The 13,359-nt window shown below is 41.2% G+C and overlaps 1 protein-coding gene across 1 annotated transcript; it reads left to right on the top strand.

The window, feature by feature from the left end:
- The first annotated feature begins 134 nt into the window (after window positions 1-134).
- Window positions 135-6,821, top strand: eef1g (eukaryotic translation elongation factor 1 gamma). The gene is made up of 10 exons (XM_063496630.1): window positions 135-215; window positions 1,069-1,227; window positions 1,497-1,560; window positions 1,937-2,079; window positions 2,207-2,350; window positions 2,473-2,602; window positions 3,164-3,380; window positions 4,344-4,516; window positions 5,528-5,652; window positions 6,468-6,821. The coding sequence occupies exons 1-10, from the start codon at window positions 204-206 to the stop codon at window positions 6,624-6,626; spliced, it is 1,326 nt and encodes a 441-aa protein (XP_063352700.1). The 5' UTR covers window positions 135-203; the 3' UTR covers window positions 6,627-6,821.
- Window positions 6,822-13,359: the final 6,538 nt, after the last annotated feature.

Genomic DNA, 13,359 nt, shown 5'->3' with positions numbered 1-13,359 from the left:
TCTCCCTGTGTTAATACCTTTACAAATGGCATTTGTAGCTAAGTTTTTAAGTCATGTTCGGATGTTTTGAAATGTGACCAGGCAGCTTTATCCATGCCGTTGAGAAGATTTGTGAACGCGGATATTTCAAGAACGCGCACGTCACGTGGCCGTAAATACGTCAGTGAAGCGCGCCGTCGTTCTTTCTTTCTCTCGTCCTGAAGATGGCGGCAGGGGTGAGTAAGATGGAGAGATGGCCAGCTATAGTGCTTACTTTTAAGTTTCCTGCTGCAATCCGCTAAAAATCAGATGCATCTGCCCTCTTACTGAGTAGCTTTTCACATAGACATTGCTTTCTGAGTGTTTTCTAGCTTTTATAGGGGATATTTATAAACAATACCATTCAGTATTCCTCCTAACTCAGGTTAGCTGTTGCTAACGATGCATTGTAAGTGGAAGACTCCGCTCTCCTAGCTCAGGGTTGTGCCACGTTACCTTACCCTATTCATCACTTTGAAAACCTCCTCTTCACATCATACGCTTTTTTTTTTACCTGAGGGTAGCGCTACAGTTCAGTTTATTTAGTCTCAATTCTGCCGTATATTTAAATTTATTCTCCGAAGTTAAGCGACTCTGTGTTAAGGAACAGCTTATTTGACAAGAGAGCGTTTTAAGCCACGTGAAAATAATTTATTTATTTTAGATAACTGGTTAACAGAAATGCAGTCTTCCGTGCAAGTCAGCATGTATTTCAGTTTTGATGTATTTCAGCTTCATCATTCTCCATAGCCTAGTCAGCCAGATTGTAATTGGTCGACCCTTTTAATTTGGATGGGATCCTTTTATTTGTGACCATAAAACAAATTAAATGCTGTCTCTTAACGGGTTTGATAGCTTGCCGTGTAAACTTTTATCCAAGTTTACATACAGACAGAAGCCTGTCTCAGGCTCAGTATATACATTAGTAAAACACCAGGCTATTTCCTGAAAGTCATTCATAGGCCAATCAAATGGTTAGACATCCAGCTTGTGGTGTGGTGCATATATATGCAGTTTGCTTTTAAAAACAGTTGTCTTCCGTCCTTTCAGACTCTGTACACGTACCCAGAGAACTGGCGGGCCTTTAAGGCCCAGATTGCAGCCCAGTACAGTGGTGCTCGCCTCAAAGTTGCCACGAGTGCCCCTGCCTTCACCTTCGGGCAGACGAACCGTACTCCTGCCTTCCTCAACAACTTCCCTCTGGGCAAGGTAAGTACAGCTGGCTTAATCAATTCAATGAATCAATTCCCTTAAATATGCAATTTTGCTTTGCTTTTAGAGCCTCTCTTTTTTTCCTTCCCACACGAATACGGTTGACTCGTTATTTGTCAAATGCAACTTATGAGCTGGGATTTAACCAGTTTGACAACACACCCTTTTATGTTTCGCAGCCAACAGATCTGCACATGCACCGCTTTGTTCTCTGACTAAAAACACATTGAATGTGTTCAAATAAGTAGTTCTGTCATTGTTTGTAGGTACCTGCCTACCAGGGAGATGACGGCTTCTGTCTGTTTGAGAGTAATGCCATTGCTCACTACTGTAAGTCTCACATTTAATAATAATTAAGTGGCTTGAATTCTACACTCTTGTTTTAGAAAATTCCTCAGGGATGCAGTTAATTCGGTCTAGAATTTGTGATTGGATACAGCACTCAATCAGCAAAACATTTAAATTCACAGGACATTTCTTGACTCAAGGGTTTATCATCATATAGATGGGCCAGACCACACTACTAGTTATAGCTATACAGTTTTACCTGTAGTGTATCATTTCATTGATGTGCACAATGTATGATAATTAAGAAAATCTTAAAATGCTGAAGTTGTACTATACAATTTTTTTTTATTTTTTTTTAAATCAGAACGACTGTGAAACCATAACAGCAACTTTCCTTTTTAAAATCTTGTGTGCGTAGTGAGCAATGATACCCTACGCGGTTCCACTCCTCAGGCGGCAGCCCAAGTGCTGCAGTGGGTGAGCTTCGCTGACTCAGAGATCATCCCTCCTGCCAGCGCATGGGTCTTCCCCACTCTGGGAATCATGCAGTTCAACAAGCAGGTATACAGCTCAGTGTTTCTTAGTTGAAACAATAGCTTCCTAGAGGACTGCACCCTGTTGTTGCACCTTGGTACTGGAAAATAAGATTTACAGTAATTTTTCTTTCTTTTTTTTTTCCACTGTCCAGGCCACCGAGCAGGCCAAGGAGGATGTGAAAAAGTTCCTTGCTGTGCTGAACCAACACCTGAACACCCGTACCTTCCTTGTGGGAGAGAGGGTCACCCTTGCAGACATCACCGTGGCCTGCTCCATGCTCTGGCTCTACAAACAGGTTTGTCACAGACGGCTGCACCTTGCGGTACCTTGGAGCCTAACGGCAACACTTCAGCTCTGTAATGAAATTTGGGGAGGAAGTTGCACCAGAAGCCATTAACACCTCACTGTTCCCTGTAGGTCCTGGAGCCTTCTTTCCGTCAGCCCTATCCCAATGTGACCCGCTGGTTTGTCACCTGTGTCAACCAGCCACAGTTCAAGGCTGTCCTGGGAGAGGTCAAGCTGTGTGAAAAGATGGCCCAGTTTGACGGTGAGTCACCAGCAGTTAGATCAGAAGGCATACATGTTAGACAGCAGGTCCCTTATGAACTCGTAGCCCAAGTGTCTGAAATGTTTAAAAGCAAAACTCCACACCATTGTTGTTTAAATGATAGTTGGAAAAGCTGCATTCACTGTTAATATTTGAGTTATTTGCACAATTGGATTCTTCAAAAATAATAGTAATACAGTATCACTTTGACAACTGAATTTCGTGGGTAATTATCTCCCAATCATCTCTCGCTGGTGAGGGATCTCAGAGTAGAACCCAATTCAAGAATCTATTATTACACCCGATCGCGCTGCCAAGTTTAAGGTGCACAATGGAGTCGGGCCATACTTCACCCAGCCCCCCCCCCCCCCCCCCCAAGCATTGTCTTCGAGGCTATTTGAAGTTAAGAAAAAAAAAAAGTTTGCATATCTGATTAAATTCATGCCAATACTAACACAGCTAAAATAGGCCATTGTTGGCCAAATGATTTCAGGGCAGGCTCCTTTCCAACGGGTACAAAACCAAAGACAGAACATGACTTTCATTGTTTTGTTCCTCCAGCCAAGAAATTTGCTGAGATGCAGCCCAAGAAAGAGACTCCTTCCAAGAAAGAGAAGGGAGGAAAGGAGGCTGGCAAGCCCCAGGAGAAGAAAGAGAAGAAGAAGGAAGAGAAAAAGGAAGAGAAGAAGCCTGATCCTGAAGAGGAAATGGATGACTGTGATGCTGTTTTGGCTGCAGAGCCTAAAGCCAAGGACCCCTTTGCACACCTGCCAAAGAGGTAGAGAGATCTTTTTTCTTTTGTGTATACATTTCATCATTCAGAATTTGTTTTGCTGTAAGCTCACACTTTGTATGGTAATTAAAAATCTATAATGTGGAGTCAGTCTGCAAGTGTTGGGTGTGACCCTTTACCCCAGTAGTTTTCCCTAAATGCTTCTCTACCTTTAAGAGTGTTAATCAGTTAGTGAAGGCCTATTTCTCTATCGTGCATCTGTAGCAGTCTTTGGCATATTGATCATTTTAAACTCGTTTTGTGGTTTCACATGTTGAGTTTTGACATTCCTATGCTCTCGACTCTGTGGAAAGATGGTCCCCTATCATTTGGCAAGACTGTGCCCATTTAATGGCACCAAGTCTTAATCTAACAGGGGAAAATAAAATCAAGACCACATTCATCCCAGTCATCTCTGAATTCAGTGAGTATAAGGCTGGTTCATGCTGTGGCCACAAACAGAATGTAACTTTGAGATGCATAGTTGCCCTTCAGGGTTGACTGTATATCTGTGGGTCAGCTAGCTTAAGTCTGATTAATTTTTGGGGCGGGTGACTGTGCAGACTTGTCTGCAGAGAATTTACATTACAATTTGCAAGCTACGCGTATACCCCAGGCAGTGGACTTGGAGAAGTATAAAAGGAACGACTACTTGGTCACGTCGTCTCCAGCTGTCCTTGTCTGCAACAGAATATAATCAAGGCTTTATGGTATTTAAAGATTCTCTTTGAAGTAAAGATGGCGGAGTCGTGTGGGTATTTATAAGCTCGGGTTATTGTCACTGGCAAATCCTGGCTTTAAACGTCCTTTTATAGTCCTGTAGGACCCACAAAATTTATGGTTGTAGGCATTCAGTAACTGTTCCTATATTTTTTTTCAGTGATCTCAACCTAATTCCTGCACCTTGTTCTCTTCACCTTGCACGTACATGGATCACATAACTCCTGACATTTCCATTTTTCATTTTAGCGCATTTGTTATGGATGAGTTCAAGAGAAAGTATTCCAACGAGGACACCTTGACCGTAGCCATTCCCCACTTCTGGGAGCACTTTGACCGTGAGGGCTACTCAATCTGGCACAGCCAGTACAAATATCCCGAGGAGCTCACACTTACCTTCAAGAGCTGCAACCTTATCACAGGTGAGACTCAGCAGCAGCCATTTTATAAAACACTTTTAGTCTCATTAGTATCTAAAGTTACTTTATTATTATGGTTGTTTATTGGTTGGAAAGCAAACGCAGAAAAGGCTTTATTTTCTTCCCTGGTATTATGTCTTTGTCTTTGCTGCTTCATGTGCTGGCATGAATTTCCTCCATCTGTTTAGGTTTGCTCCTATGGCCCAGGAACAAGTTGGGATCAGAGGCAGTTCTGTGCATATGGGAATTTTTCTGAAAGTCTGTTGACTTCTGAGATGGCTCAAATGTAACCTTAAAGAGGGGATTAGAGGAGACAGTGCTGGGACTTGCTACACAGGACAGATCATTTTAAATGCATCTTAACTTGTGTTCTTGTTGACTGCAGTGGGTACTGCTGGTTTTCTCAGTCCTGGTGTAGATTTAGGTTTTAGTCTCATTTAAATCATTATTTGGACTGATTCTGGGTTGGAATTTAATCCTGCAGTTTTTCAGGAAAGCTGATTACACCAGTTTTCAAAGAATGCGTAAATTGGGACAAACAGGGGCTTGGCACTGCTAAAACTATTATTTGTTTTTAAAAAATAAATGTTAAGTACCTTTTGTCAAATGTTAAATTGGTCATCTTCAGGTCTTCAGTGACGTTCTTGTAAGGAGTTTGGACATGTTTGAATCAACTCCAGAAACGGGTCTGTACTACAATTAGGAGAAAAGCAATTATTCCCCTGTCATTGGGCAAGGCAGTGTCCTGTCATGACACACAGTCTTAATCAGATGGGGGAAGAGAAACTGCAAGCCATATTCATCCCAGTCATCTCTGTTTTAAGTGAGTTTAAGGCTGGTTCATGCTGTGGTCACATTAAACAGGATCAGAATTGCCCCACAAGCAATTTGGTTTTTTGTTTTTGTTCTACATGTAGAAAGAGAGACGTGCCTTTAGATATGGATCAAATAAAACATGTCCTTGACGTGTTGATAAAAATCAAAATGTCTCAAATCTCTGGTTGTACCTCACAGGTATGTTCCAGCGCCTGGACAAACTCAGAAAGAATGCCTTTGCCAGTGTCATCTTGTTCGGCACCAACAACGACAGCAGCATCTCTGGCATCTGGGTCTTCAGAGGCCAGGAACTGGCCTTCACTGTAAGTATTTTAAACATGCTTTGATCAATGTTCTGATTTGATAGTATCCCCAGTGTCAAGAATGTATTGTTTCTCACATTGATTTGGGCATTTCCTCATGTGTCGAGGTGAAATGCATGGATTGCAGATCTGTTAGGATTAACGTTCCAGTCAGTGTTTTAAATTACCCCTGTTTTTGGGCAAGGCAGTGTCCCATTATGACACGCAGTCTTAATCTAACGGGGGAAGAGAAACTCAAGACCATATTCATCCCAGTCATCTCTGGTTAAGTGAGTAAAAGGCTGGTTCATGCTGTGGCCACAAACCGTATTGCAGTTTAAGACAATTGTCCTTGAATAAAGACAGATTTAGTTGTGCAGGTATTTGTTGGTTACTGACCTAAGCTGACTTTTGAACTCTGTGGATTGTCATGTCTATTTTAGGCAGCAAAACATTGCTTTTGTGCAGTGGACACGTGCACACACCAAACTTTACATTTAAATTCCAAACTATAATTATTGATACTGCTGTATTTAGGCTGTTGTCACGGAAAACCACTCTGTGTTATACAGTTGTTGTGAAAATGAAAAAACATTTGAGGAATGTTGAGATCTGGCAGTCATATAAAGTGTCCCGTAGCCTACATGGTCTGCGTTTGAATGCATTCTGTTATGGTTCACCTATCGCCTTGATAGGTAAGATGGAATGTGTCATCTAACATCGGATAGTGATGTTGATGATACATTTTTGGATTAAAAGCTGAGGGTAATTAACTTGAATTCAATTCTTCTTCTTTTTCCCCCCTTTCTTTTCCTTCTTGTAACTTTCCTTCCCAGCTCTCTGAAGATTGGCAGATTGACTACGAATCATATGACTGGCGCAAGCTGGATCCAGACAGTGAAGAGTGCAAAACCATGGTAAAGGAGTACTTTGCCTGGGAGGGAGACTTCAAGCATGTGGGTAAAGCCTTCAACCAGGGCAAGGTCTTCAAGTGAGAGGACACTGATAGTCAACAAAAGCACTCTGCGCTTCTGCTCTCCAACACTTAAAACCAATGGACATTGAGCCACACATGCTTACTTACCTGCAGGAATGACAGTATTTGAAGACAAGAATGAAGTTTCTCTGTGGCCTCCAAAGTGGTTTTCTGGTTGTTTGACGTGCGAAATAAAGCATTTCCCTCAATGCTATCTCTGGGATTTGATGTCCATTGTGTGTGAATTCAATCGGAATGTATTTCTGTTAAGTTTTGTTTTGAGAATAAGCAAACAGAAATATTTTGGTTTTCTTAACTTCAAATCATGCCTACCAAAAACAGAAAATGACCTTGCAGTCTATGGTACAACAGTGCCCACACATGCTAATAGGCAGTGGTTAGGTTTTGAAACATGCCATGAAAAATTCAACCAGAAGAGGTCAGTAAAACACTGCATTTTGGCATTATCCAATTACTTAACCTTGGGCTCACTAGGCATCTTGTGACGCACTTCTGCAGCTGATTTTGTGACTCATCAGGTTTAATGTCTAGCTGTCTTGGAACATGTATAGGGCGTTTTTAAATTTCTAACTCTTGCAAACCATATGTGGGTTTACTATTCAAATGGTAAGCCTACTTAAAACTGTAGATTCTTCAAGTCCCTGTAGAGGGCAGGCAAAGACTTAACATTGAAGGCTCTACAGCACATCTGGTAGAGAAAATGGCTGGGCTGAACTCTGTGGTTTGAGAAGATGGGAATGTTGTCTGCCTTAAACTATGGGTTCTTGTTTTGAAGTAGTCTGTGCTTCCCTAAGGAGATGACTGAAACAAATCTTTATAAGGAACTCCTCTTGGATACACAAGGGCAAGGGCCATTCACATAAAATCTGTACTTTGTTACCATGTTTACGCCATGAAAACACCAAAACACTAAACTTGATAAGCATCAATAAAACGTGTTTCAGTTTTGGAGTCGACAGTGGTTGAAAAGGCACACTGACTCCAAAGTAAAACAATTCTTTAAGACTTAGAAGTTCAGAGCAGATTTTCACATTAAACGTATAACTTGTTTAAAGCTCCAAATGCACATGTAAATATGTAGTCTGTAAGTGGAAAATGATTGGGTTTTTTGGTTTGTTTGTTTTTTTTTTTGTTTTTTGTTTTTTGACAATGATAAGTTTGCATGCAGGGCTGATATAAAAATGTAGAAAGAGAGCCACACCCCAGTCCAATGCTGAAATACCATGTTTCAGAACCTACTTCTGCAAGTTGGTATTGCTAGAGTAAAAAAAGAGGAAAAGAAAACGGGGATAACCATAATCCACAGTTTCCTGTGTGGTACATCAATTTACTTGTTCTTTTAACGTCTGCCTGAATGCCTAACTCGAAGCTAAACTCTTTCTTTTGTAATGGCAGATGCTTTGAATAAATTTTGTCTGTTGGCGTTGAACTGTGAGCACAAAGCTTTTGGCTTCATCGGACACACCCAACCATATGAAAGTTTGTTGAACACACTTGATCATTTGTTGTTGAAATTTCCCCACACCTGCTGCCCGGCATATCCTTGTTTCTTTGTTTGTCGCAGCATTGTCTGTTATACGTAGTTGCAGGTGAAACGGGGCACCTGGACGAGCCTGTGTAATGAATGCAGATTATTCAGGCACATATTGATTTAACTCCCCTTTAATATCAAATATGTGACGCATTTAGTACGCTTGACTGTGGTTTGATCACTGAAGTGTTGCACATTAAACTTTAGAACTTCTCGGGTGGATGCAGGGGCTTTCTTTCTGACGCACTCATCCACACACTCATGGGAGATGCACAGGAGAGGACTCTCATCTCCGAGTGAGTCAGATGTGTCATTTTTTCCTACTTGCTAAGCGTGATTCAAGATCATTTTGGCGCAACCATCTTCCACCATGGTGTGGAATCAGGGAAGCCATTTTAGTTTGTTCTGTAGTCTCATGGAAATCAGAAAATGGAAATGTTCCCACAACAGCGAAGCACCCAAGTCCTTGAACACATGACTCACTCATCCTGTGGATCACGGTGGAAGAGGGCTGTAACTTGAGCAAATAACTTTGACTTCACTCGCACCACAGCGGCAGTTACAAAAGTGCTGAAGGATAACCCTTTGATTGCTGAAGGAGTGGTGTTACCAAAGCTGTTTTGTAATGAAGTCAAATATGAAATGACTCTGAGCAGAACGCATGCAGTTTTAATCATTTTGAGGCAAGCTTCCTGCCAGATGGAGGCAGCATCAAGTCCACACAATATGCTGTGCCTGTTTTGTATTTAGAAGCCTCAGAGTTAAAAAACTAAACTGAAGCAAGCCACGAGAACAATGAGCTGTCTTATGCCAAACAGCAACATTTTCTCTTCCAGTACTGCCAACCTTCCTCCCCCTGGTCTTTATTTCTCACTTGGCCACACACTCGCTACTTTTTCCTTCCTCTACTGATCCTCGTTTTCTGGACATTTTTTTTTTCTCTTCTGTGTGCTCGCATGAGGAGGGGTGGGGATTCTTGAAAGCAGTTGGATCAGCGAGGAGCCCTGTAAGGGAGGAACACAGAGAGCTGATGTATTGTTTCACCACACAAGGTCCCTGTGTGGCTGTCAGCTCGCAGTAGGAGCTCTGGGCATGGTATGCATGTGCTGAGCATCTGGTGTTGCGAGACACACATCTGGAAAAGGGTGAGGTAGTCGGTGGAGGGCTTGGAACAGCAAGGTGAAGCAATCTGACACAGTTTTCATGAAAGGAAAGCTACCACTGACGTTCCTGTTGTGTGGGTTAAGCATGTTTATGAATTATGAGTGTGTAGATTTTGTGTCTTTAAGTTATCCTTAAAGGACTTACATGTGTCTATTTTACACAAATCTGGACATATTTACAGCTCTGCTTATTGTCACAGGCCAGCTGGCCAAAACAAGAGCACATCACTCTTGTCACAGTTGGAGGGACATCTCTGGGCGGATAGAAACAACACTCAGCCACCACATAATCCCACCCTTAGACTTTTATGGGGTTTCCCTACACTCTAGTATGTAGCTGGGTTTTAAATTCCTCTAACACACACACACACGCACACACACTAAATTTGAGCAATACAAATGAGGTCAGGAAGATGGATCCTTAGTCAGCACCCGAGTGCGACTTCAAGTCAAATGTCCTCTATTTTTGAGGCAGGGCCAAGAATGAAAATATGAAGTTTAAAGACTGCAACACTTTACAGATAGTTACACATGCTGTATATCATATTATATCCTCTTAGATAAGAAACGTGACCTTGAGATCTTCTGTTTGGTGATAGGGTCTTTTCATGGCTTTAGTGCATTCAAAGTGTGTGAGCTGCACATTTCTCTGCAGCTCTATAGCTCAAAAACGCAGCCCTAGAATGGAATGAGGGAGGTCAAAGGTGAGTATGTTGAGGGGAAATAGCTAAAGGAGGCAGGGAAAGAAAAGATTAGATCTTTTGCAGTAGTGACCAAGCACTCCGGACAACATAACAAGAAACATCCGCTGCAAGTACCAGGTTTAAGTTGAAGCAGTTATTGTCATCCGTGAAGAGATTATTAATAAGTTGTTTGTTCGTGAGTTTGTGTTGCCCTGCAACAGAGGTTGTCGGTGTGAAAGTAGAGAAGAAAGTGCGTGACACAAGTCAAGAGAGAGGTATGGAGAGAAAACAGACAGCCCCTGCACTTTTGGACATGAAACCCCAGAGTTGCTTCTGGCTCATGTTACCAGAATCTGGAGGTGGGGCGTGTTGTCAAACTAAGCCAAACTACAATAATGCACTGCCATGACTACTAAGGCAGAAATATTGCATGTTGGAAAAACATTCAAAATAAATAAAAATGTGTTCTCTTTAATAAACCTTTATAGTTGGTTCACTACCCGACAAGGGTAGAGGACGGTGTATTAGGAAATATTACTTTCAAATGTTAGTCATAATAGCTCCACAGTTGTGGTTTGGGTGTGTACTCAACGTTCAGTGTTTAAAATAGCCCTAGGCTATCTTCACACGAAAAAACAAATGTGCGTTGCTAGAAATGTATTTTTTGCAGAACTAAAAACAGATACCACTGTTGTCTCACTTCAGTTCAAAAAGTTCTGTTAAGAAAGAAGCCGTTTAGACTTGAATATGCTGTATTAGCAGAGAGGTACCCCCCACTTCACTCATCGGTTCTTCATGTACTGACTTGCTGGCCGTTTACGTTATACTCATGTGAGTGAGCGCATCAACATTTTTAGCTATGACTGGAATGTGCAGCTTGGGATCATATCTGGCTGCACAACAGATGGAAGTGGAGTGAGAGATCAATAGCTGAACACAGTTGATAGTGAATGGCTGTCAGACTCTGTGAAGAAAATGATCACAGTAATCTAATCAGATTCACAAAGGCGTGCGTCAGTAATGTGTCAGATCACTTGCTTAATTTTCTGGGGGGTATGTGTTACAACACTTGACCAACATAAATTTACCAGAGGTTTCCAGGAAATTATTAAGCCTGCTGTAGGGTGGTGACAACAAGACCAAACGTGCGGAAGGCGTTCCAAGCATCGGGCTGTTTAGATGACTCTTTTGTGCAGACAAAAAGGGTTGTTCAGGCTGAAATGGAAAAACAAGACGGGGGGGATAATAATCTTCTTTAAAAACTGTTATAAACTTTGTGTAAAAAAGTGGGGCTGAGTTCCTTACTACATAACAAACTGCTTTTTGGGCATGTGATATTTATCCATACACACACACAGGGCATTGCTATGGAAACATCCCTGCAAGTACCTGCCCCCTTGCTTATTATGTTGCTATAGTAGCCATCCCAGAATAGTCTTTTTTTTTCTTTTTTTTGACTCACTCCCTCGTGTTTGTGACTCATAGCTTGCAGTGGAAACCACAACTCGATCTGTCTCTTATTCCCCTTTTTTCCTGACATTCTCTTCTCTACCAAAGGAACAGCTTGCCATTCTGAGTCATCAGCATATGCTCGTGTGTGCCCTGTAAGTCAGCGTGTGCATGCGAGAGAGCAGGAACTGAGGGGAATTCCAAAAAGATTACCAATAGACGAGTTACTATGGTGATAGCAAATAACAGGCAGCATGACCTGTGTGTTGCAAGATAGTTTATCTTGAGTACTGCACATTCATGAGCTGCCAGTGATTTCTTTGTAGTTTTAATCTACTCATGGATACACTCTGCTCTCAATGATTATTTGAGGTCCACTTTGTTTTGAGAAGCTGCAGCTTGTAGTCTACTTACCCACACTAGCTCTCTGGGGCTAGTGTAGCACAGAATTGCATACGTGGTAATACATTGCATCTGACGTAACAAATGATGCATGTGGTAATTCAGTTATGGGGAAACTTCTTAATGATGGGGTGATCAGTTTTCATTCCATAGGCTTGCTAATTTGCCAACAAAATGAAATTCAATTATCTGTGCTAATTAAATTGGTTAAATAGGTTTTTAAACAGGACTTTACCCAGTACTCAACTTGCAAAGCAATTTGAAAGGTGAGGAATTACATTCTACTTTTATTACAAGGATTTAAACTTCCCTGCCTTGAACAGTCTCCACACAGTTGAAGACAGTAGAGTGATTTTAATCTTGTTGAATTGCAGATATGTTTGGAAATAATATAAGCATTAGAATAAGCCAAGTACACCGTCCTTACAGAAGTAACAGCAGGCATCATCCCAGTATTCAAATATTCCCTTACAAGTACATGGTTTGTATGTAAAATTTCTTCCCACGACAATGACAGTGTGAAGGCTAACTGCAGAGCATTATTATGAAGGTACAGCCCCCTGAGTTTTATGACAGTTTAACATGAGCTCCCACTCACTGCTTACATTTTTGTTTGCTCATAGTGCAGCTTTCATAGTATCATTTTCAACAGTAGCAGGCATCTGTTTCCTCAGCAATAGCCCTGTAAATGCATTCCATATTACCTGCTCATCAAGTAACAGACAGACACATACATCTGTAGCCAGTCTGCAGCTCCACTACCATGGAACATTTAACAGCTAAGCACAAAACTTAAAAGATGAAAATTTGTGCTGTATATCCAAAGTTCAAGTACAACCCCAATTCTTAAAATGTTGGGATGCTGTGTGAAATGTAAATAAAAACAGAATGCAATGACCGTCAAATCTCATAAATAATTTTTTTTGGTTTACATCACAATAGCTCATTTATGACCCCCATTTCAGTTGGGTTGGGGTTAACAAAAGACTGCAAAGGTAAGTGGCACTGCTGGAGGAATTTTTTGCATCTAGGTTAATTGGTAAAAGGTCAGTGAGATGACCTTAGAGAGGCAGAATTTCTCCCAAATAAAGATGGGCAGAGGGTCAGCAATATGCAAAAAACTGTCCACTAAGTCTGGAACAATTTCAGAATAATGTTTATCAAAAATCATAAAGTGTTTAAAAAACTTATTTATGACAGTACAATAAGATCAGCAGAAAATGTTGTGCACAAGGCAAGGCAGAAAATCAGTACTGGATGCCTGTGATCCTCGTGCCCTTAAGCAGCAGGCATGATTCTGTCATGGAAATCAGTGAATAGGCTCAAGAATATGGAGGACCACAAGAGCCACGCGCATCGAAATAAAAATTTCTGTGCTTTAATAATGAATTGTAGAATAAATTTTGCAATTGTAAATTCATTTTTGAATTCCAATTTAATAAACTGCATTTCAAAATCCTTTTTCCAATTACATTTCAAAATCCTTTTTCCAATTGCACTTTA

Source organism: Pelmatolapia mariae, linkage group LG2 (genome assembly GCF_036321145.2).
Source record: "Pelmatolapia mariae isolate MD_Pm_ZW linkage group LG2, Pm_UMD_F_2, whole genome shotgun sequence".
NCBI classification, from domain to species: Eukaryota; Metazoa; Chordata; class Actinopteri; order Cichliformes; family Cichlidae; genus Pelmatolapia; species Pelmatolapia mariae.
This window is presented reverse-complemented; position numbering and strand designations above follow the sequence as displayed.